The sequence below is a fragment of the Sander vitreus genome, chromosome 11 (genome assembly GCF_031162955.1).
Source record: "Sander vitreus isolate 19-12246 chromosome 11, sanVit1, whole genome shotgun sequence".
NCBI classification, from domain to species: Eukaryota; Metazoa; Chordata; class Actinopteri; order Perciformes; family Percidae; genus Sander; species Sander vitreus.
The window spans coordinates 25,257,267-25,280,753 of record NC_135865.1 but is presented as its reverse complement, the minus strand read 5'-3'; the positions used below and the strand labels follow the sequence as shown (position 1 = coordinate 25,280,753).

The following is a 23,487-nucleotide window of genomic DNA, read 5'->3' as shown; positions in this document are numbered from 1 at the left end:
TGTATTAAATTAAAAATAAAATATAAAAAATAAAATAAAAGATAAAAGATGGGAGTAGAGGATGGGAATAGAGTTCAGTTCGGGGTTCGGCGAAACCCAAAATATCTGGGTTCGGTGCATCCCTAGTTGTGTCCAAAGGTGCGAGATCTCAAAAAACACAACTTCAAAGACAGTCAGTTTCAGCCTATCCATAAGCAAGGAAACATTTACCACATACTTGTAGATATTCACAAACATCTGCAGCACACCGACCTTTAAACAGTGCCTATAGAAAATCATTATACCCCTTTGAAATTGAAAAGGTTAAAACTCATAAAAACTTATTTTTCAAGCTTTATTTACACATATTGCCTTCCAACATTCAACTAATGAAAAAAGGCAACAGTTCTGATTATTTATTTTTTTAAGTAGAACAACAGGCTCGGAAAAGCGATCAGTCCCCTTATTTGATATTTTGTAGAGCCACCTTTTGCTTTAATGACAGCCAGCAGTCTTTTTGTAAATGTCTCTACCAGAATTGTTCGAGTTCACCCCACAACATAATATTGCCGCCACCACCATGCTTCACTCTCGGTATCCTGTGTTTTAGGGTGGTGTACTGTTTTTTTTTTCCCCCCCGCCAAACATAAAGTCCAAAAAGTTCAATCTAAGTGTCATCTGACCAAAAAGCATTTTACCACATGGCATCAGAATCTTCCAAATGTTTTTTTTTTTGCAAAGTGCAAACAAACCTTAGTTGACATTGACCTCTTGGTAGCTTCCTTGATCAATATCCTCCTGGCTCTTTATTAGTTTATAATGGTTAGTCTAAGGGGCTGATCACCTATCCAAACCAGGCAGTTCAATAATTTCATTTAATGAAATTGTTAAGAATAAAAAAAAATTATTTTCACTTTGATGTTGAGGGTTATAATCTGTAAATACAGCAGGAAAAAAAGTTATATTTAATTTGTTTTAATTTCCAGGGTGTAATGTGACAAAAGGTAATGATTTTGATAGAGTATGATGGGTTTTATGCATGGTACATGTGCAGTGTGTGGAGGCTGCTTAAGGCCAGTGTACTTGTCAATTAACAACTCATTGTCTTTGTACAGTAGATCATTATTTAATAGCCTGGAGAATGTATACAAAGACAAGCGTAGCTACTCTGCAAAGTTTGACTTTAGTTAGTACATACATACAACAATGAAGACACTGCTTGTGCTAATCATCCAGTTCGTTCCAAAATAAATAAAAATTATAGCAGCACATCAATTCCTGGGTGAGAGCTACCAGACCCTGAATGTTATGTAATGTAATGGTATGTAATAATATTCTGAGAAAATCCTATATTTTCTTGTCAACAAATCAAATGAAAAGACCAAAACCAACAATTATTGATCACATGTACAGTATTGCATTCCACTGTGCCATTGAGCTCCATTATTGTCCAAAAGCTATTAAAAACGTCAATGTCAAAAACATCAAATCAATCAATGAGGCACATCGTTGCACTGGGGGACATGATCCTTCATTACCATGTAGATGGGCACTGGGTGGTTCATTTTGAGTTAATCCCACATACACTGTCCTGCTACACTAAATACTGACTAGAGCAACAAATGTATATAGTCCCCAACAAATGCAAACATTCCTCCTGTTTGAGTAACATTTGCTAAAAAACTACAGTTCTCAGCCCTCTAATAAAATACATGTATAACAATCTTTTTCTGATGTGTTTTTAAATATCCATGAAGAGGATATAAATTGAATCATGGCTATGTCACATCTTTCAGTTAGAGAAGCGCAAAACTGAACTTTATTTCTATGAAAATTGTATGATTTATTAGAGAGATGATGGATGACAAATTCGTGGCCCTATTTGGGAATTTTGACATATTTTAGGGAGAGCTTAGACATGAAAATGAAACGTATTTTGTGCATAAAGGTGGCACACAAAGTAAGAAGTTAGACCCATAACCAGATAAACGTGGTTTAAGCCCCAATGCCAATTGATCCCGATCAACCTCACAGGTGCAGCTTCCATTAAATGATCACTTAATTTCATCAGACTATCCATTTTGTATGTTAAGTTAATAAATAGGCACACTGCACTTTCAATGCAACACATGTCAGTGAATCCAACAACCAGTTGACAGTGCACAGTGTGTATTGCAACAACTGATGATTAATGATTTTGTCAGCTGGATGGGCCATTTTTAACCATGCTAGCAGTGGTGCATCCAAAGTTAAATGTCAACAACTATTGGATGGATTGTCATTAAAATTGGTAAAGGCATTCATGTCCTAAGTTCCTAAATCATTCAAGGTTTTGAGGTTACCTTACTTTTCCTCCGGTGCTGCCATGACGTCACGATTTGCCAACATTCAAGCTTGGCAGCATTCATTTTCCTTTCGACCTTTTGGTTGTTGACAATGTATTATAATAGTAGGATTTCCATGGATCCCCTCCTGGCCCTGTTGGGTCTCTGTAAATTATAGAATGTGGTCTAGACCTACTCTATCTATAAGGTGTCCTGAGATAACTTGTGATATGATTTTACACTATAAATAAAATTGAATTGGCTGTTCCTCCAGCAACCAATCAGGTTGTCAATTTGTACACAAGATATCTCAAAATATCCACTCTTCATTTCAAATTTTCCTTTTTTTCAAATTGCCAATACAGCTGCCACAGTACAGATTTTTTACTTTGCTGCACTGATCTTAACTAATAAGATGTCAGAATCACCTAACTGAAGGTAAACTTGTCCCTAAGGGGGAGTCAAAACAGCCGGCAAAGAAAACATTTTAGCCACTTGTGTCCATGATCTCATTCCCTGAGCTACTGACCAGAGATGTGGATTGGAATAAACTGGTAAATGGAGAGATTTACCTTCAGACAAAGCTCTTTTTACCAGGACAGTCTGGTTCAACACAGCCAAAACCACAGATGGTGCACCAATCCGGCCTGTCAATCTCACACACCTCACTACCACCTAAGACACTTGAACTACTTCACTTGTGGCAGCAACTCAGTCTTAACCAGCAGGGAGCAATCCACCATTATTTGGGAAAGTACCATGAACTCAGAACGGAGGTGCTGACCCCCATCCCAGCCACTTCACCCTCGGCTGCAAACTGCCACAGTGCGTGCTGGAGGTCTCGGTCCAATGAAGCAAGAAACCAATCATTGGCAGAAAGCAGAGATGCAATCCTGAGGTCACCCAACTAGTAAAAGCCAGTTAAACTAGTGAGTCCCTAATAATTGGGAACATACTCTCAGCTTCCTTGTTTAAAAAATGGGAGCCACAGTCTGCCAGTTAAGAGTCACTGTCCCGTGTTTGGCAGCTCCACAATACCCAGACCATCAGGGTGAATCTCTGAAACCAACAAACCTGAAGTAACCTTAAATGTAATTACAAACCAAATATCAGCAGTTGTTATAGACTGACAGGTCATCTATAATCTACTCAGCACTGGTAGTGAAGACTTGGCAGTTCATTTCATGGCAGTACTCTGACCATAATACGCCACATTTGCGACAGTTTGCACAGTGGTGGTCTGGCTGGGGGAAGCTGCATCTGCTCATATAACACAAAACAGTCGGCCAAGAGAGGGAGGAACTCAATATTTTAGTTAAACTACCTCAGAGGGGAATCAGAAGTACAGCACAGGACCCTAAGGGAACAAAAATAATGATCAACCTCATCTGTCTCCTGGAGAAAGTAATCAATGTCTCGCCACTTAGCCAGACAGTTTTGGAAACTTTTGTGTTCATGTTTGGCTTTTGTCTGCTCGTTAGGTTGTCTGGAGCCAAAATGCATCTGCAGCAAATCAATAGCTTAATGGGTTGAACATGCTGGACATGCCAGGCCAGGGTTAGTGGTTTCACTGGAAGAGTAGCTCACCAATGCCTCACCAAGCAAAAAGAGCTGGAGAATTGACTTACAAGTTGAGGCATACGTAGAAACTGTAAAGCCTTTAATTACATTTACAGATGAAATTTGTGTTTATATGAAATGTGATCCCTAAACATGATCTGAAACACAAATACCTTTGTGCCGCTTGCAGAGTAGAATACAAAAAAAGGGATTGATTCCCACTGGGACTACCTGGCCCCACAATGCTGTAAGGTTCATATACTACCATTCAAAAGCTTTGAATCACCTGTTATATTGATATTATATTGATTGGTATTGTTTTTCTTCTTTCCATCAATAATGGCTATTTTAACAGATATAAAAACAGTATAATTTAGACACCAAATGTATTAGACACCAAATGTATTATTTAAATTTGAAAAAGGTTTGGCCCCAAACGAAGAATTAAATAATTAAAACGTGTATATTATATTATACACCCCAAAAAACTTCCATTTTGAATTTGTTTTCCAGTCCAAAACAGTGTAAGTGACTCTTGATCATTACTGAACCACAATGGTGGCTGTAAACATGTTGGGAAGCTGTTTTTCTTTGTGCCCTCTGAAGTCTACTCAGTGGTTAGATTGAACAGGTGTGAACTATGATTTGTCAGTCCATATGTACTGTATGTTCAGCTAATATTTCCTGAACTATTAGTGCTAACCCTAGACTAACCTTCTACTTATATTGTAAAGTTTGAAGAAGAGCTTTGCAAAAGCAACATGTTGCCTGTTAAAGATGCAGTAGGTAAGACTTATAAAACTAACTAACTTTCTGTCATATTTGCTGAAACTGACCCTATGTTCAAGTAGAACTACATGAAGCTGGTAATAAAAAAATAAAAATCCAGCTCCTCTGGCACCACCTACAGCCTGTAGTGCAATTTGGAAAAATCCACAGCTCCTTTGTTCAGATGCTCCAATCATGGCCAGGGGGGTGTCTAACTGCGTGCCAATCACTGCTCATGCACACACATTCATTCTCCCTTGTGGGGGGAGGGGCTTAGGAGACGGGCTTTAGCAGAAAGGGGGGGAGGGACTGAGAAGTTGTCGATAATCAAATTCTTTGGCTAAGTAAGTTTAATTCCAGCTTGTTATAGGCTGCGTTATTGTGCACTTGACAATGAAAAAGGAAACCGTTCCTATCTACACACATTTTTATGCCAAGCTTCCAGTTTCTTTTACCAATGACTATTGATTTTTATCTGCTCTTATTCAACTGTTTCTCTTTCAATTGTCAGTCTGGTTGAACCATTGTACAGTGTTTTGTTGCTGTTCACCAAATCATAGAGAGCTACTAAGCCGAGGTCACTGCTATGCCAAACAAAAATGTTTAGAAGAAACAGGTTCTGTGTTTTTCTACTCAGATTGTTCCAAACAGACGGCTAAAGTCTAATATCTAAGTTTCACAAATAATCAAAAACATCGTCAGCTTTAAAACATTAAAATTAGCTGGTTAGTGGCAGTGACAGTCCATCTGCTCATAATAAGGTTCCATGAGCCAGAGCTAAAAGTTTGGGGAACTTTAAACAACCTTGTCATTTAAAGGTTATTAGCATTACACCCTGAGCTGCAACTCTCTGTGATGAATCAGCAACATGTACTGAAGCAGTCTGGTTGTTCTTTATAGCTGAATGGGGTTTCCCTGTTCCAATGACAGGGGAAGCTGAATGAAAGTGTCTTCATTCATATTTTAGCATTTTGTGTAGCACTCTTTTGGTTAGCTCTCTTAATTCTCCACCGTGTGACTGAAATAACCAGCAGATGACTTTTACAGGTTTTGCGTGACATATATATCATGTGAAGTAAATCAGGAATATGTTCATACATTACAAATTCTTAAGTGCTTAATTGACTGAATTTTCCAGACAGAAGAAGGTTATTAAGGTGTGGCGAAACCAACTGAATGACTAGTCTCAGAGAGTAATGAATAGAAAAACACAGCAGTTAAAAGGTGCATAATGACTGCACGGAGTTTCCCACTGACACAGGAAGCCTGTTTGGTTGTGGTTACTAGGAACTAGAAAGACACTAGAACTAGAAATGTGTAATTAACCCATGAAGGCCTGGAGTTTCTCTCTAGCAAGAAAATAAATAAATTCAAAGCTATGACAGTATAGTCCATTTTTATTTTCTGTTTTGTGCCTTAATGTCTTTGTGTTGATGTTGAAGGGTGCTATACAAAAAAAAACCTGCTTCACATGCTTTATTAAAGCTACAGAACAGTATGCTTACAGTAGGGCTGAACGATTAATTGCATTTGCGATAATATCGCGATATGTTAAGACGCAATTTCCTAATCGCAAAGGCTGCGATTTGGTCACGTAACTCGCAAGAGCAAATCAGTCTGCACCTGCAGAGAAAGCATCAACTTAGCACGCTAACGCTACGCCGTACCTTGAGCAGATTTCTGTCATTCAAACAACTCTGAGTTCTAGTTTAAAACTTTTACAGCCATTTTAATAAAATGAAGGGTTTTATTCGGGCTTGAATCCATACATGCAGTTAATGGATACAGGCACGCAGAACTGAAGGCTCGGTTAGCAACGATTAGCTCTGATTAGCGGTTAGCTCCAGTTAGCTAGCTCCGTTATAAAGATATGGAGTGGAGGAGACTGCCACTGAGAGGGGTAACAACCAGACTGATAAATGATGTTCTGGGAGCTTTCACAGCAGCGTGGCCGCGTTGTGTCAACGGTTTTATTAGTACAGTTAATCCCACGGCAAGACCAGCAGCAGCACCTGCATTGCTATCACATTGTGTTTACTTCCTCTTGTACTATTCATCCGCCCTGGTATGCTCAACTGTCATTCCTCCAACCTTTGCTGTCGCACAATTTTGTACACCACAAACTGTATATTGACTCTTTACTACATCTCAGCATTTTATAGACTGTCTATTCATGCATATCGTGTTATTTCTGATCTACCTCACTACCTCACTAATTCTCAACGGTTAAATAAAGATTAAATAAAATAAATAAATAAAATGAAAGTTTAACCAGCCAGTTGGTCTGTAAATTGTGATGGCTTTTTACAAAAGACTATTTATTAGGGCTGTCAATTGATTAAAACATTTAATCTAATTAATTACATACTCTGTGATTAATTAATTGCATACATAATTAACGGTGCCTGAACCGATACTTTTTAAGAAAGTAAAAAAAAAGAAATGAAATGGGAAAATGGGAAAAGGACATTTACAATAACTTCAAATGCACCACGAGGCTGTAGTTTACCAGTTTCATTGAACGCACCGGCTGTGTTGTTTCTCCGACGGCAGCTGCAGATTGTTACATACCGGTGTTGAATCCTCTACAGTAAAACACAGTCAACCTTTACACCGTTTAGCGTTAGCTGTCAGCATTTTAACCGTGTTTAATCCAGCTACTAGCTAGCGGTAGGCTATATATATATTTTTTTTATGCATTCTTTATATTTGCACTTTTACTGCAACCTCTAGACAACTATTTCCCTCAAGATAGAACTTTATTCATTCTATCTTTTCTCTAAAGCATTCTGTGTACAGCAAAGGAAGAATTTCATTGTACAGGGAAAAATGTTTCCTTACTGTGGATATGACAATAAACTTTGAAATTGAATTAAAATAATCGCCAGCAGTTCTTTATTGTGATAAGCCACTGAAGGCCCATTCTTCAACTTCAAACAAATATAATGTTTAAGAATTAGTTTTGTAAGTGATTCATATAACCAGCCTATCCAGAGATAGTTCAGAACAAGAATCTGCATTTAAAACTTTGAATCCCGTGATTAAGGCTGAGTCAAAACCAAATACATCACCCTGACAACACGTTCCAAGTTTGGGTTTCCTGTTCCAAATATGGCTGCCAGATTTCCAAAACCCACAGCGAAACAAAAGCGTTTCAAAGCTAGTTTTGCTTTTCCAAAAGTATAAACACTGTAACCTTGGCGGTGTCATACTGTAGCATGAACAATGTATCTGAACTTCAATGCAGCTGCAAAAGAAGGACTGAGTGACGGCCAAATGAAGGGCAAAAGAGGGTCAAATAACACCCAAGCCTCAAAGAAGATGCTGCATGTATCATATCCAGCTATAGATTTGACTCTCAGGATGTAAGAGAGAATTTTTTTATTTTGCACTTTTTTGCAATTTCATTAAGATATTGCACCTGGCTTGACTTAATATCTTATTTCTATAAACAAAGAAACAACAAAAAACGGCAGGGAGCTGCCCGTCAGACCTATGTTCCATCTGGAAGATGTTTCTAAGAATCTTCGTACCATTTTTTTATATGCAGTTCTGGCTATGAAAGACCGCAGACATGACTAGCCAGCGTGAGTTAGCCAAATGACTGCAAACCCAGAACATACAGCACAGAACATTAAAATTGTGCCCTTTTGCGGGTGGGAGGTTAAAGCAATAAGAGCTACAGAGTTTTCTTATTCAATCATTGTGTGTGTCTGAGGGATGAGACAAAACTAACAAGAGAAAGATTAAAGCAATGGGAACTGAATGTCCAATATTATTAGGTTTAGATTATGTTCATTTTTACTTTTTGTCCCATCTATGCACCCCTCCCAGAGGATGTTACTCTGAATAGCGGTTATTAGCTCAGTTTAACACTAAGTAGAGTAAAATAGTCAGACTGACTTGGTGTCCACGATGTCGTAGAGGTTCTTGAGGAAGTTGGAGTCCAGGTGGTTGTGTTCGCCGGTCAGCGTGTGGAAGTAAACCATCACATACTCCTTCACTGTGATGTGGTCCATCACATGGATGAAGTACAGAAGGGCCTGCGCATGCAAACACAGACCAAATCAATGTGCATACACTTTTATAGTCCTGGATTTTCCACAATTTTCTATATATTCTTTTACAGTTTTTCATTTTTATTTGAATTCTAAGTTTGATATCATTTGGTTTAATGGCAGATTTTCACTTTTCGATCACTCTTGTGATTGTTTTATAAAGAAGTTTTAGTTTCTTTTGGTTCAAGTGTTAATGTTAACAGAAGTTTTGAATAGGTCTATACAGTATTTGTTTCCAACAGGTATTATGGAATAAAACATAAATTATTAAATGAAATACATTTGCACAGTTTGCACACAGCCATAATAAGCATATGTGAATACAGAGTGTGCTGAAAGATTGACCGACTGTAACATCAATAACAGCATTTTATTTTGAAATAATTATTTTATTTTGTTACCTTTTCGATGTCGATAAGGGTCACTGGGATGTTTCGTCCAACCAAAATCATCACTGTCCTGCCACACATATCCACACCTGTGGACATACACATTATTAACAGGTCACGCATGCACGAACGCACGCTGGTTCACGCCTCTCACATGTTAGAATTTGCTGTTTTTCACTGTTTTATAGGATTCTAAATTGAGCTTTTTCTGGTCAGGAAAAAAACCCAAGTAATTTGAAAACATAATCCTGGGCTCTGGGATCTTGTGATGCACATTTTTCACTATTTTCTGATAGTTTAAAGACTAAACGAAAAGTAAAAATAACCATTAGCTGCCGGCTTACTTTTATTTGCAATGATGTAAAGATACAGTCTCTCCTTATCACAGTTATCACTGGTGTATTCCAAAATATTAGTAATGGTTGTGCAAATTTGATGGCCTATAGAACCCCTTCTGTGAAAAGCTCTGCTTGGAGCTCATTCTGCCTCCTCCTGCAAAAGAAAACCTGTCCCCACGAAGAAAGTGCCAACATTTCTTTGGAAAAGACTGAGAAGTGGTCTGCATAACAGAAGTTTAGATGTGGTGTGTCTTCTGAGGACTGTGTCCAATGTACCCAAGTTACTTTATTTTATTATTTATTCGTTCTTCTTCTGAATGGAATAGAATCCTTTCATTCCTGTAGCACGACCATGAAAAATAAAGGTTCTTCATGTAAAAACCTAAAGTATGTTTGTGTATTTAGAGCCATCATTTATCATTTTTTTCCCCTAATATATGCACTCCTCTTAAACATACTCAGGTCTTTTATTGCACTCAGATCTTCCTGCACCGTTGCACTTAAGATGTTTTGGTTTTGTCTTGACGTTTTTTTGTTTTGTCTAACATTTGTCAGTTTTATACTCTGGTTCTAAAGAAACATTTCATTTCAACTGTATTTCTTACATCTAAAATGAAAGATAAACTCAACCTTGATATTGTCTGCAAACACATACACTTTGAAATAAAGAGCCTATTTTGAACATAAAGTGGAAATCCAATCAAACATCACCCGATATCAAAATAGATAACTAATCTTCTGCCCTCCTTCTGTCTGAAATACATATTTATATATTAATTTTTTGTTATGAGAGGACATAGTCATATACTGGTAAATAAAAACAGAGGCCTCTAGTCATGATCATCCTCATAAGACAATTAACCACAACATTAGATTTATGCAATTTATTGTGTTTGATAACAATTAAATAGCATTACTATTTAAATCAGAACAAAGTGGGTTTAATCATTTCCCTGGTTTGAGAAAGCTGGCCATGGAAGTTTTCAAATATCATTTTAATTCTGAGATCATGGGCACATTGGCTTTTTACCCCCAATACTCTTTTTTACCTTGAATTTGACTGTGAGCAACTTCAACTAAACAATTTCCCTGAGGAGATCAATAAAGTATTCTGATAACCAAATAAGGTAACACTGGGGCTAAACTGTATAACAACACTGCCACCTACTGGTAATGACATACATTTGCACCTTGTGACAGCTGAGAAAGGAGATGGGGAAGTTGGATTTCATTTTTTGAGACAAACACATACCAGTTTGATATAAGGCTTTCAGTGCAGCGATGTCTGACAGATCCTCTGCTCTCGCACGACAAAGCCAGCGATTGTAACTGCAAGACAGACAGACAGACAGAGAGAGACAAAAAAAAAGAGAGACAGAGAGAAAGAGAGAGAGAGACAGACAGAGAGACAGAGACAGACAGAGAGACAGACAGACAGTTACATCGCTGCAAAACGCAGCATACAATACAGCATACAATACAGATTGGACGTTCATCTAAAGTAGTCTCTACTATGACTTGTGGGGTAGCACAGTTCATTGAGGCAGTAAAATCATTTTGTTGGTCAAATGCCTAAACAAGATCATTTCAAGTATAATCAAGAAATAAATCAAACCTATTTATTTAGAAATTCAAGTTTCAGTTAAAACCTTTTCATACAGGCATATTGCTCTGCATACTCTGGTGTTGCACCTGTGATTATTTTGCAGCCGTTCTTGTTTTCTACCGTTTATGGTCTTGGTCTTGTGAGGGAAAACTTCAATGCAGGCATCCTTATGACATACATGTACACACAACATCTTTACCTACTGTCAACTATTGAATAAAGCCAGAAATGCCAATGCTAATGCTAGTGTTCATGGGACACAACTCAACTGATCACAGCTGAAACTTGGATTTTTATCATATGAAATGTTGGGTTTTTTCCACTATGTTCCAGTTATTTTAGTTTGGTTTTGGACTCTTACTTTCTCTGGTGTTGTTTGTGGATCGCCGCCTCTGACATCTGGCCCTGCAGGATCTGTTTCCTCTGTTTGTCCACATCACCCTCCATCCGGGCGAATGCGTGATTCCCCACCTGACCCAGATCTGACTCCAGACTCTCCTCTTCAGAATCATCTTCACAAACAAACAAATGACAACTGGACGTTTAATTTATTTTACTAGCTTTAATGGATTCATGATGGTAGTGGTAGCACGCACAAGAGTTGTGGTAAAATTAGATAGGACAGATATTGCAGCACCCAAGTATACTATGCTTCATTTTGATATAACACATTTTTCCCTGAAAAGATCAACTGTATGCTTGAATCTTTCAAGTTGTAAAGTTGATTTACTACATTTGTATGGGTGTGCTTGCTTGCCTGTAATTTATCCGCAAGGATGACATTATGTGTGTGTATGTTTGTGAAAAAGCTGCCACAGAGGTCATCAACTCAGAAGACAGAATCCAGGCTCAGGTTTAGGTTGGTTTCTCTGCATGTTTTTCTAGAAACCACATGCATGGACATGCAAATGACCATATTATCTACATCCAAATGGGCATGTGTATCTGTCAGTGTGTATACATCAGCCTGTTGTTATTGGGTTTCACTCACAGGCGGCCTGCTTGCTTTGGATCAACACACCAAAGCCACATCTCACCACTTTTGAAGCGCCATGCCAGCAGATATTCCAACTGGAGGTCAATGAAGTCAACAGGCTCAACGCAGTAACCACAAACACATCTTTGCAATCCTTTGCAAACACGGAGACAAAGTGCAAGCAAAAGCTTCAGTTGGTAATCTAAAGAGGTCATACAAATTACAGTTTATATGAGGGTTTAAAGCTTTAAAGAGAGTTTGAACTGAAGCTGCCAATAGTCAAAATGCTTTAAAAATCTTATTTTAACATTTTTGCCCGTTTTATTGTATCTGCAACAGAGCCAAACACTGTGCATGCAGTCATATAAGTGTTGGCCCTTTCTCAGTTCCTTCATGGCTACGGCAAAAAGTATTAAAAGATATAAATAAAAGAAGAAAAAACATAACATAAAAATGTATTGTTGGGTCACACTGAGCCTCCAGAACAGCTTCAATGTGACTTGATATAGATTCTACAAGTTTCTGGAACTAGAATAGATCGTCCCTCATTTGGTACTGGCATGGTGTTTTACCTGTCTATCTAAATTCTAGTGCAGTGTTATACCATGTACTTAACAGTCTTTTTTTTAAATATTTCTTACTGTCATTTCTGTTTTTTATTCTTTATAGGTTAAGTGAGTGTTGTACTTGAGAGCAATGATTAGCCGGAGTCCAATTCCTTGTTTGTCTATGCAAACCTGGCCAATAAAGCAGATTCTGATTCTGATTTAGGAGTATACTGCCCGAAGGGTTTAAAGAAGCTGACCGTGACATTGTCACATCCCCAATCAGTCAGGCCGGCAGGTCGTCAACTGAAACTCTTTGTAATATGCAGATGACACAAAAATGAAGTCCTCCAGAAAGGCGTGGCTCGCTGAATGAGTGAGAGTGTGTGAAGGTTCCAGGCAGCCAGATGTGACCGCTCACTGTCCCGGTTGCAAAATATTTTTATGCCCTGCTGTTCCACATCGACATCAAACACTTTGTCCTCATCATAACTGAATCCTCATCCAGACCTTCATCTTTGGGCTATATTTGATGTTTCAACGTGCTGAGTTGTTAACTAATCGGCTGTGCCACGGCACCCGTCCAATGTCCACTGGCTAGTAGCCCAAATGGCCGACTGACTGCGTGGTTCGTTGACTGATTCATTGGTCAACTGACAGACTGATTGAACTGGTTAACTCTCAACCCAAAGAGGCAGAACAGACTGCCCACCCTGACTGAACAAAATTGAAGTTGATTTTGTGTTTTATTGTTTCAAAATTAAAAACAGAAACACTGTAAACATGAAAACCTGCACATTAAACTATTCAAAATGGGTCTTTATTGTGCACTTGACACTTTCTCTTTTAATTTTGTGCCTCAAGCTGAAATAAAAGCTGTCATCTGTTTGAATTCAAAATTAAACTAGGTGGAAAAACAACAAACAGTTCCTTTTTCCTCAGTGTGAGATGACTGGAGACAGAAATGGAGAGGAACACAATATTAAATTAAGCCTGTGTGATGCTTAAAGCCATGAAGGCAACTGATCTTGGACTGTTTTGTATTGACACAAGAAAAGAGTCTGATTCCAAAATCAAATGAACTTGAAAAGAAAGATGCCTACTCTTAAAAATAGATTGCTGACATGAAAGTGAATACATTACGTGTCCTTTTTAATGCCGGGAAACATCTCATCACATTGTGTGTAGAAATAGATTTGTGTACCTTCCAGGGTGCCTGGTTTCTCTGCGATGCGGATCTGTCTCTCTGGGACAACGGGTTCACCCTCAGAGTTGCCAATGTCAGCTGGGATGAGAGGCAAGCAGGCCCTCTCCTCTTGCTCAGAGCGAGGGAAATACAGAGGCAGTAACTTCCTGTACAGCCGCTTAAGGAACACACATACACACCTCAGTCAAAAATATACGTTGTGGCAAATTAGACAGAATAGGTTCAGTCTTTCTTGACACCCATAATCTAACTTTCTGAATCTGCCTTTCTGCAAGACATTAAAAAGGTGTCAGTATGGTTCAACCTAAATACTTGTCGGATGGTCAAAACTGTATTCGATATAATTTCTGTAACTTTCCAAAACCCGGCACTCTTGACTTTCTTTGCATCAAAGCTTTGTTTAACCCATATAACTATATACAGCCCACTGTGTTTTGCACGAATGATTATTGCTGTTCAACAATGCTCTTACGGGCCGTGTAGGCCTACAGGCGACGTGAAAAAGACGGCAGGGATTGCAAAATTGGAGGAAGAGAGAGAAAATAGCGAGGGGCGAAGAGAAGAGACAGGCTAGAGAAAATTACAGGAAGTGTCCAAAAATCCATGGCTCAGATCCGCGGTAGGCGTCATGTGACTGCGGTATTGTGGTAACCGTCCCAGCCCTACATAGTGGGTGTGCTTTTTTTATTTACATTTTAATTAATGTAATTTTAATCATGAGAAAGTGACCTTAATTCTTAGTGTGGGGTGAGGAAACGATATTTTCGCAGCAGGTTCAGCTTTCACTCAATGCAAGATCAATCTGGACATGAATAAGAAATTCCTTTCAAGTCCTTTAAAAACTTTTTTTTTTTTTTTTAGGGAATTAGCACAGAGTTAAGTCACACAAACCTCCTCTGTGTCCGACACTGCGAACACCACCGTCTCCAGGATGTTTCCATGATTCTCCAGGAACCTGCGCACTGTTCCTTTAAACACATAAGCACACACTTGTGTTACCTTATTACCAAAGACCAAAGATTTTCAGTAAATCTGCACATTCAAGAAAAGGAGCCACTGAATGTTGGCATTTTTAAAGTGGCTTAAACAATAATTAATCATCAAAATCTTTGTTTTTGTGTGGATGAAGTTATTGACTAATGTCGTCAGCATTACCTGGAGAAATACTAGGTATATAATAACACATACTGTATGTATTTATTTGTGCTAAACTACCTAATGCATTCTAATACAACAGTTCTGCAATAAATCCTACCTACATGAAGGTGATAATATTCAGTTTTAAGTCTTTGGATCTGTAATGTGTTTATATGCTTGTAATTGTTTCCATTATAAGATCATGATGTTATCATCAGGCCATCATGTGTGCTTATATTGAACATGTCATTTAATTTGAATGGTAGCCAGCCATACAGTAAAGGTTTGCAGTGTGTTATAATTACAGTAAAAACGAGTCATATGTGTGTGTGTGTGTGTCTTTGTGGGACTGAGATTAAGGTTTCCAAGGCCATTATCTGTATGTGGGACAGAAAAAGAAAGTGTGATATATGACATGATAAAGGTTTTTATTACCACAAGTTGTGTATCTCTGTACCTCACTGATAAAAAGGCTGTGTATCTGTGTTTGTGCGCGTGTGTGTGTGTGTGTGTGTGTGTGTGTGTGTGTGTGTGTGTGTGTGTGTGTCTTACTGAAAGCCATGTGTGTAGCGTCCTCCAGTGGGTAACCTCTTTTGGCCGTGTTCACCACACAGAGGCCAACAGACGCCATTGACTGCTCTCTGAGGCGACAAAAAAACAATCTCACATACTGCACACCACATTTACAATACACACCAGGTGGTCTCACACACACACACCCCAGGTGGTCTCTCACACACACACACACACACACACACACACACACACGCGCTAATCAAATACTTTTAAAATGATACTTCTCATTTTAAAAGTAATGAGTTAATAAGAGACCATTATCAGAACTTTATATATTTTCATATCAATGTATTTTACACGCTCCTTTATTTACATTTATATATGTAAAAATATAATGTGATCGGCTATTAAAACCCACTGTGGCCAATTGGTAAACCACATTCAGAGCTGTTGTATTAAACAGTGGCATAATCAACAGAAAGCCTGAATGATGCAGCTTTGAAGTTGCGGCCCGATGCTGTAGTGTTTTGAATGTGCACATCCTGTATTTTTCATTTCTGAATAACTGCCTTTTACATTGTTACAACTTTAATGATTTAAATTAATATATTTAGCTAGGTTTCACCATGAACCCCAAAGACAGATGCAACTTTTCTCAAACTGTGTTACTGAAATGTTTATTCCTGCAGTCTTTCCAACGTACTTTTTGGAGAAAAACTGGGGAATCCGAGTGGCTTTCGTCAAACCATTGTTTATTTGCACCAGTCAGGCACAAATATTGTTTATAAAATGAAATCACATGAGGGAAATGAAGACAAATCTAAATAACTGTCATGAAAGTTCAACTCTACAAGAAATGAATGGATTTCAAATCACTTATGTAACATGTTGCAAGTGGTGAGAAGTGATGTGTGTTTATACAAGTCTTTACAAGTCTGCCTGCTTTAACCTTGACTGATTAACTGTTTGATTGATGGTTCTTACACGGCCAGCTGCAGTGTGTTTCGGTAGCAGCTGTAGAGCGAGCTCTCCGCCGCCGTCCTGTATTTGGCTTTGTACTTTGGTCCCACTGTGTGGACGATGAACCTCGCTGCCAGGTTGAAGCCTTTGGTCAGCTTCGCCTCACCTGTCCGACATCCTGCACACAAACATGCAAATAAAACCGATTTAACATTCAGCAAGTAGCTAAAAAAAGGCTTACAATTAAAACTGTATTCATTTTTCTTTGGTATAGCAATGCAGATATTTTTGAGTGCCAAGCTTTTAAGATATCTGCCTTTACAACTTGCAGCATGCCACCACCCCAAACATAATTACGATGAATGTCATATTTGTGGTGCTCACATGTAAAGCTTACAACAGCAGCAGCTCTTTCCAGAACAATGTCCTGGTTAATAAAAAGTCATGAAAATCATATTTACAGGAAATATTTTTATTCGGTAGAGCGTAGCTCTTATGAAAGGAGTAAACATTGTTTCTGGAAATAGATATTGGCTGCTGGGATTATGAATGCGAACACCTAAAAACAAACATCGCTTACACCTCTTTGTATTTAGGTGACAGCAGAACCTCAACAGACAAAAACCAAAATGATCTGCCTTGATGCCACTAAAAGTAAGTGGAAAAATATACAGTACATTTGTGTATGTGACAACTGAGCAACTCCATCCACTAAGTAAGTCCTCGAGGTGTGTTTGAAAGCTTGAAAAAATGTATTTGTTAATTGAATTCCTCTTGGGTACGGTATGATGTACACTCTCCCAAGGATAATATGTCATACTGGCGGAGTTTAAAGGAAATTCTAAGTTTGTATTTCTCCACGAGAGCAGCTGTGGAGCATTATAATATATATCAGAGTAGCTATAGCAGTTACTATACAATCCTTTTTTTTATTAAAGTTCAGCTGAGCATCATGTGCCTGATTATGTCTCCAGTGAAGTCACATTCATATTTGCTGGACTCCCGCTAACATTTATGAACCTCTGCTTCCAGACTCCACATCATCACTGAGCAGCCAAGCTAAAATCAAACATTTATTTGGAGTTGGAGCTCATCTTTCCGGTTTTTCCCCCCCTCAACTCTACCTTTGAGTTTGAGCAGCTCGTCTCGCAGCTCGGGCCCTGCCAGCTGATGGACGCTGTCAGACACCGGGTTCTTGTCGTTTAGCGACTCGTTGCTGGTGTTCAAGATGGCGGTGCAGTTCAGCAGGGCGATGTCACCACAGCTGTTGTGGAAGACAAAAAAAAAAATTCTATTTAATTTTAAATACATGACACATATACAAATAAACATGTAGGCACAAAATGTGACTGTGCAATACCGTAAATACATTTTACTATTTATTCTCTTTATTTATTTATTGTTTGCTTATCTGTGTCTTGTACTTTTCCTCGTATCCCTTGCTGCTGCAACTGTGTGAACTTCCCCACTGTGGGATTAATAATTAATAATTTTTTTATTGATGAATTTGATGACCATGAATTTATTTGTGTTATCTGGCTAACTGTTTCGTAAGATTTTATTTCACTTAAAATCTTGCACAAACCCCAAAAGACACTAAATGTTTTTTTTTTTTTTTTTTTATATACACACCATTTTTTTTTAATGTTTTTATTGTACCATTTTGGGTACAATAAAATGAGGGTCCTCATATTATATTGCTGCTGGTGTGCACTCTCAAATTGCTTTATTTAACATTTCTCTGGTATTCATCATTAGAGACACTCTCCATTTGCCAAAATGCTTATTAATGTTTAATACCTACTACAGTAGTTGCATTCAATCTCCAAATATCAGCACATGGGTCACTCCAGTTGTATCCAGTTTATCTCAAAACACTGGAGCAGTGACTGGTTGATCACACACATATCATAACTCTGCACACATTTATCAAAAGAACCTTAAAGACATTTAGCCAAAGTAAAAAGCTTATTTGAATGATTCAGTAAAGTAATTTCTTCACTCTGAAGCCCTTCAGGGTTTGTTTGGAAAGAACAATGAGGAACTACTCGAGCATGTGTTGAAAGCATTTGGTCACAAGACGAGTTTAGCCTCCAGGATCGAGAAGGAAGAGGTTTGTTTTTTTTTCTACATTAGCCCCTTTTAGGTTGCTAAAAATGAGTCACAATGCTGCCAGACACTAACTCTGAATGAAAAACAGACCTTGTTGGCAGTCACAGCCTTTAAGATGCTGTTTTACGGAGTCTTACACATCAAGGTCAAGATAACTTTATTTATACCCGTAGGTAGATTTGGTTTTGAGTGGCTCAGCCTCCTTTTAAACACACAATCAGCAGCACATGGTAGGCTGTAACGTGACAAAGTGACAACAGTGCTCAGTATTAATAATAAAAAAAATACAACAAATAAATAAATCAACAGACCGATTAAAAAAAAAATTAAAAAAAAGTTAAAATAAGGTGGCGGAGCTGTATCGCCATTACTTATTGATTGTACTGATAGCCACTGGGACTAAGCTGTTTGTGTATTGCTTAGTTCTACAGGCTGGTACTTTGTACCTGCGTCCGGATGGTAGGAGCTGAAATTCACTGTGTGGAGGGTGGGAGTGGCCTTTCAAAATAGATCCAGCTATCCTCTAACTGTAACTGTTTGGAATACAGGGATTCTGGGTTGAGCTGTGGCTCTCCCATCAGCCTACTGGAGCACTTAATAATTTGGTTTAGATGGTTCCTATTTTTAAGAGACAGGTTCCCAAACCGTAACACCAGGCAAAAAGACAAAATGGTTTTAATGAAAGCACGATATAATAGGGTCATCAAGGTTCTGTCAATGTGAGAGTATGTAATTGGCCAGACAAGCAGCTTTATATACACTGAGCTACATCAACAACATTCCAGTCTCACCCCTCGACCCATTTATCAGTGGAACAGAATTATTTGCATGCAGCTTGTGTACGAGTCATAATCAGGGGTGTGCCACATCAAACTGTTCATGATAATATTGGCAGATTTTTTTTAATCTGGTAAGAATTGGGACACGTTCACATATTTGACATGACTACAGCAGCAACAAGCATGTCTGAAAGTGAAAGTAATGTTGCTGCCAGCTCTGCTGTGAAGCAGTTGTTTCCAAAAAAGGGAGTTGACTTTGGTCGTTTGGCAGTGGTTTGGTTATGAATGGTCAGATCAAACCATGGTCAAATAAATGTAAGCAGTAAGAAGATTTAAGAATATGGTAACAACACAGACAATGTATTTCACAGACTTTGATAGCCTAATCCTTGGCAAGATGTTTTAATAATATAGTAAATCAATAATACAATTAATAATTTGCATTAAATAAATCGCCATACATTAATCAGGGTTGATACAGGTTTCACCAAGTCGAATATAAGACGTTTTAAGACCAAAATAAAATAAAATTAAAATACCATTATGAATGAAATTTAAGACCTGTATCACGACAACAAAAACAAAGTAAGATGTCAGAGTCCGGAAACATTGTCTGAAACAATTCCCCGATTTCCTCATTGGCATTATAGGCCTGGTGTTACATTTGGCTGCAATATACAGTAAGTTGCATGTTGGTCTCATCTGTAGTCGTGATACAGCAAATTATATTTGGACTAGCGACAGAAAGAACTATAACAGAACACACAGAATATAAAATAAATAAATAACATTCTAGCGCTGCGGGGACATTTCAATGAGCATTAGAGGTAGTGTTACATGGACATAGGAAAATGAAGACCTGTTTAAAATAAGACATAGAACACTTCAGCAAGATTTAAGAGTTTTTAAGACCCAGCAGCCTTTATCTAGTGGTCTGTCCAGGTCTTTGGATGATGATTGTTATTAATTATTTTGTGTTTTCAATCCCACTCCCACAGGATTTCGGACTCTTCTCACCCGTTTCTTCAAAGATCTTTATTATCAATTATATTAATATTTGTCTGCCCATCCCACAGGAAAAATAAGACACTTAAAAGATGTCTTTAAGTGTAAAGACATTTACTCATCCGTTTAATGAGCCATGTTTACTGTACAAGTTGTGAACTGAAAAAACTTTGTAAATGCCTCAAACTTATGATGAAAAATACTATTTTTTTGTTTGCTTTTGAAACAAATAAAAAAATACTTTTTTTTACTATAATAAAAATGTCTTTATGAGGCTTCAGTGAATTATGTTTACATCAGATTTGAATCAGAGGTGAACAGTTCTTTTTAAAATAAATGTATGTAACCAACTGTATGACTATTATTTGGGAGGTTTACCTGGACAGGGTTCTTGCAGGCTTTAGTAACTCAAATTGAAGACCTTTTTAAGACATTTTAATAGCCTGGTCCTACCAGACTCACTCTGGTACATTTCATGTGTACAGAGAGTCTGGCCTCTCTCCATTGACAAGTGTTAACTTCCTTGAAGGCGGGTACTCTGTTGAAGTTTAAAACTATTGGATCTGCCCAGAGCCACTCTGGATCTGCCATAACCAATCGCTAACGTTTGGTCGTGATGTATGCCATGCGCATGTGCAACAAGAGGGGAGACCGACAACTATCGGCTTATATTTAGCATTAGCATCGCTAGCGTTAGCCTTAGCCAACTCCTTCACTACTAACGGAGCGAGCTGGAAAATCTAACTTTTCCCGAACCCCGTGGGGAGGAGGGCCACAACATCATGGCCACCAACACAACTCAGCAAAGATTGTTCTTGCTCGGACTTTAACTTCTGGATATTCGGCAGCGTTGCCACAACGAACCGAACGGCTTCGCTCGCATCTTTCTCGCGCACGTCCTCAACGTCATCGTTCTCAGCCACTCCCTCTGTTCGCTGATTGGACTGGCAAATATTTGGCCAGAGAAAACCCAAGAATATACCGCAAACCCAGACGGAGTACTGACGGAAAATGAAAATTGAGCGAAAGTACGTAGGAGGGCGGAGCCAGGCTAACATTATTAGAACCATAAAGATTACCAAAAAAAAATATTCAAATCAAAGAAATTCTGAATAAAATCATTTTCTGTGTGACTCCAGCGTCTTCACACCCAGAGTCCCTCTTTGAATATTTTTTTTTCAAAGTTTGCAGCGAGCCTCGTACCTGGAGCTGGGTACCACTTGTGATCTAGCCATGTCTCGTTAAGAAGTACACTTTCCCATTTTCCACACGTAGGCTTAGCCAAACTATTTTTTTTAATCTACTTTTTTATTAGCACCTTCAGACCTACAAAACAAATTCCACAATGTGTGACAGGTAATATCAGAACAGAACAGAGAAACACAAATTGAACCAGAACAAAGACCCTCTCCCACCCCCCTACCCTCTGCGGTCTCAAGGAAAACAAAAACAAACAAACAAACAGAAATAACACCTTGCCTAATCACTCTTCTCTAATTCTTGTGGGGCTGAGGTCATTAAGTCTGATACTTGTACTGTTGCGCTTTCCCATAGGCTGACAGTTGATGATTTGGCTTTGCTAATCCTTGCTGTAGAGAGCTCAAGCATAACTATGTCTAGAAAATACGCCAACCACGAGGGGAGCCAGCGTTGAGCTATCATTTTCTTGGTTGCAGTTGAGCCCCTAGCCGAACTTTAACACACTCTGAGGAGACGCAGACGTATTTCGCGGGCAGGTATTGCATTTATCACGGAACACACAACACCAATATCCCCCAGAAAGAACTACAACACACTGAACCAACGTTCTGAGGGCAGCGTTCTGCTGGTTTTGTTACTGAGCAAAGACTCTAGAGCTCCACTTTGTAGGCTACGACTTTCTGCAGCCAGCGTTTCTGGAAATGAACGAGGGTAAAACCTTTTTTTAGACCTGACTAACTGAAATTTAAGACCTCAGATGAAAATCGGGCCGTTTTTAAGACGTTTTAAGGCATTCAAATTTAAAGTTCAGAAGTTTAGACTTTTTAAGACCCCGCGGGAACCCTGCTGGAAGACAATAACAGCCTCTCATATTTTCATGTGATTAATGTCCTTCTATAATGATGATGCAGACTGGCATTTAAGTAAATGCGTGCTTGTAACATTTTTGTGGGATCGCAAGCCTGTTTCAGGGTTCTACCATCATCCTCAACCTGGGAGGTCAGGAACCCTCCAGTTAAATCTGAGGAGCGTTGAAATGATTACCAAGATAGGAAATATATAGTTTCATGAAACTACATTGTATATTTTTTCTTAAATTGTCTTTTTTTACATGACAAATACTGACAACGTTATCTTGTTTAAAATGCAACAATCTAACAAAGTTATAAGAGAAAATACATCTATGGTGGGACTGTTCACCACTCATGAACTGTGACAAAGTGATCAAAAAAACCTAAAGAAAGCTACCAATGCTTGAGGAGCTCTGGTCACATTGCTACAGGAATGTGCTTGCTTCTGATGACTGAGCAGGGGAGGGGCCGCAACAACAAGACTCTTACAGAGAAGCCGCTGCCAAGTCAGACTCCGGACGGTCATGTGTTCCTCCACAAAGAGGATTTCATGAGGTGGTCTGGACTCTGAACTAGAGCTGCACGATATGAGGAGGATATCCAATTGCGATTATTTTGACTGATATTGCCATTGCGATATGATTCACGATATTGGAGGGAATGATCATTTTTGTTTCATTATTTTCATTTTCATTGAAAAATATTAAAATAAAAAATAAAAAATCGAAATGACCATAAGTGTGATTTTTGCGAGGATCTGTACCAAACAAAGATTTTTTTCTTTAGTCTGTAGGATTTGTTAGGCATCTTATCCTACCTTATCCTTCATTAGGCCGGGACGTCTCTGCAGCCCCACAATACTTAACTCAGAATGGTTTGACACATATTTTGCCTTTAACAAATACTGCGCCCTGCTTCTGGGATTTGGATATTGCATTAGTCCATTGCAATTCATTGTGAAGCCCTATTGCTTGAAGATGCCCAGAAACCCAAATGAAAACATATAGTGTCGTAGTCAGATCAAATGTGATATTTGACCGGGTTCATCATGGGGCTGCTCTTGATGTCCGTCACCTTCCGCTTTCTTTGTGTTGGCATTCTAAACTCCGGTGGATTTCTGAGGACCATGGTTAACTGCTCCTCAGATCTCTGCAGGGTAAATCCAGACAGCTAGCTA

General features: G+C 38.6%; 1 protein-coding gene across 2 annotated transcripts in view; it reads right to left on the bottom strand.

Moving 5' to 3' along the window:
• Window positions 1–23,487, bottom strand: part of gdap2 (ganglioside induced differentiation associated protein 2) — a 38,146-nt gene that overhangs the window by 10,935 nt on the left and 3,724 nt on the right. The window contains exons 3-12 of one of the 2 annotated variants that reach the window (XM_078262521.1): window positions 17,488–17,627; window positions 16,388–16,541; window positions 15,440–15,528; window positions 14,642–14,718; window positions 13,748–13,907; window positions 12,060–12,152; window positions 11,384–11,534; window positions 10,669–10,745; window positions 9,091–9,167; window positions 8,535–8,674 (exon numbers count right to left, since the gene is read on the bottom strand). In XM_078262521.1, coding sequence (XP_078118647.1) covers window positions 8,535–8,674; window positions 9,091–9,167; window positions 10,669–10,745; window positions 11,384–11,534; window positions 12,060–12,152; window positions 13,748–13,907; window positions 14,642–14,718; window positions 15,440–15,528; window positions 16,388–16,541; window positions 17,488–17,627 — 1,158 coding nt within the window. The remainder of the gene's footprint in view (window positions 1–8,534; window positions 8,675–9,090; window positions 9,168–10,668; window positions 10,746–11,383; window positions 11,535–12,059; window positions 12,153–13,747; window positions 13,908–14,641; window positions 14,719–15,439; window positions 15,529–16,387; window positions 16,542–17,487; window positions 17,628–23,487) is intronic. The other variant, XM_078262523.1, reaches the window with a different exon arrangement.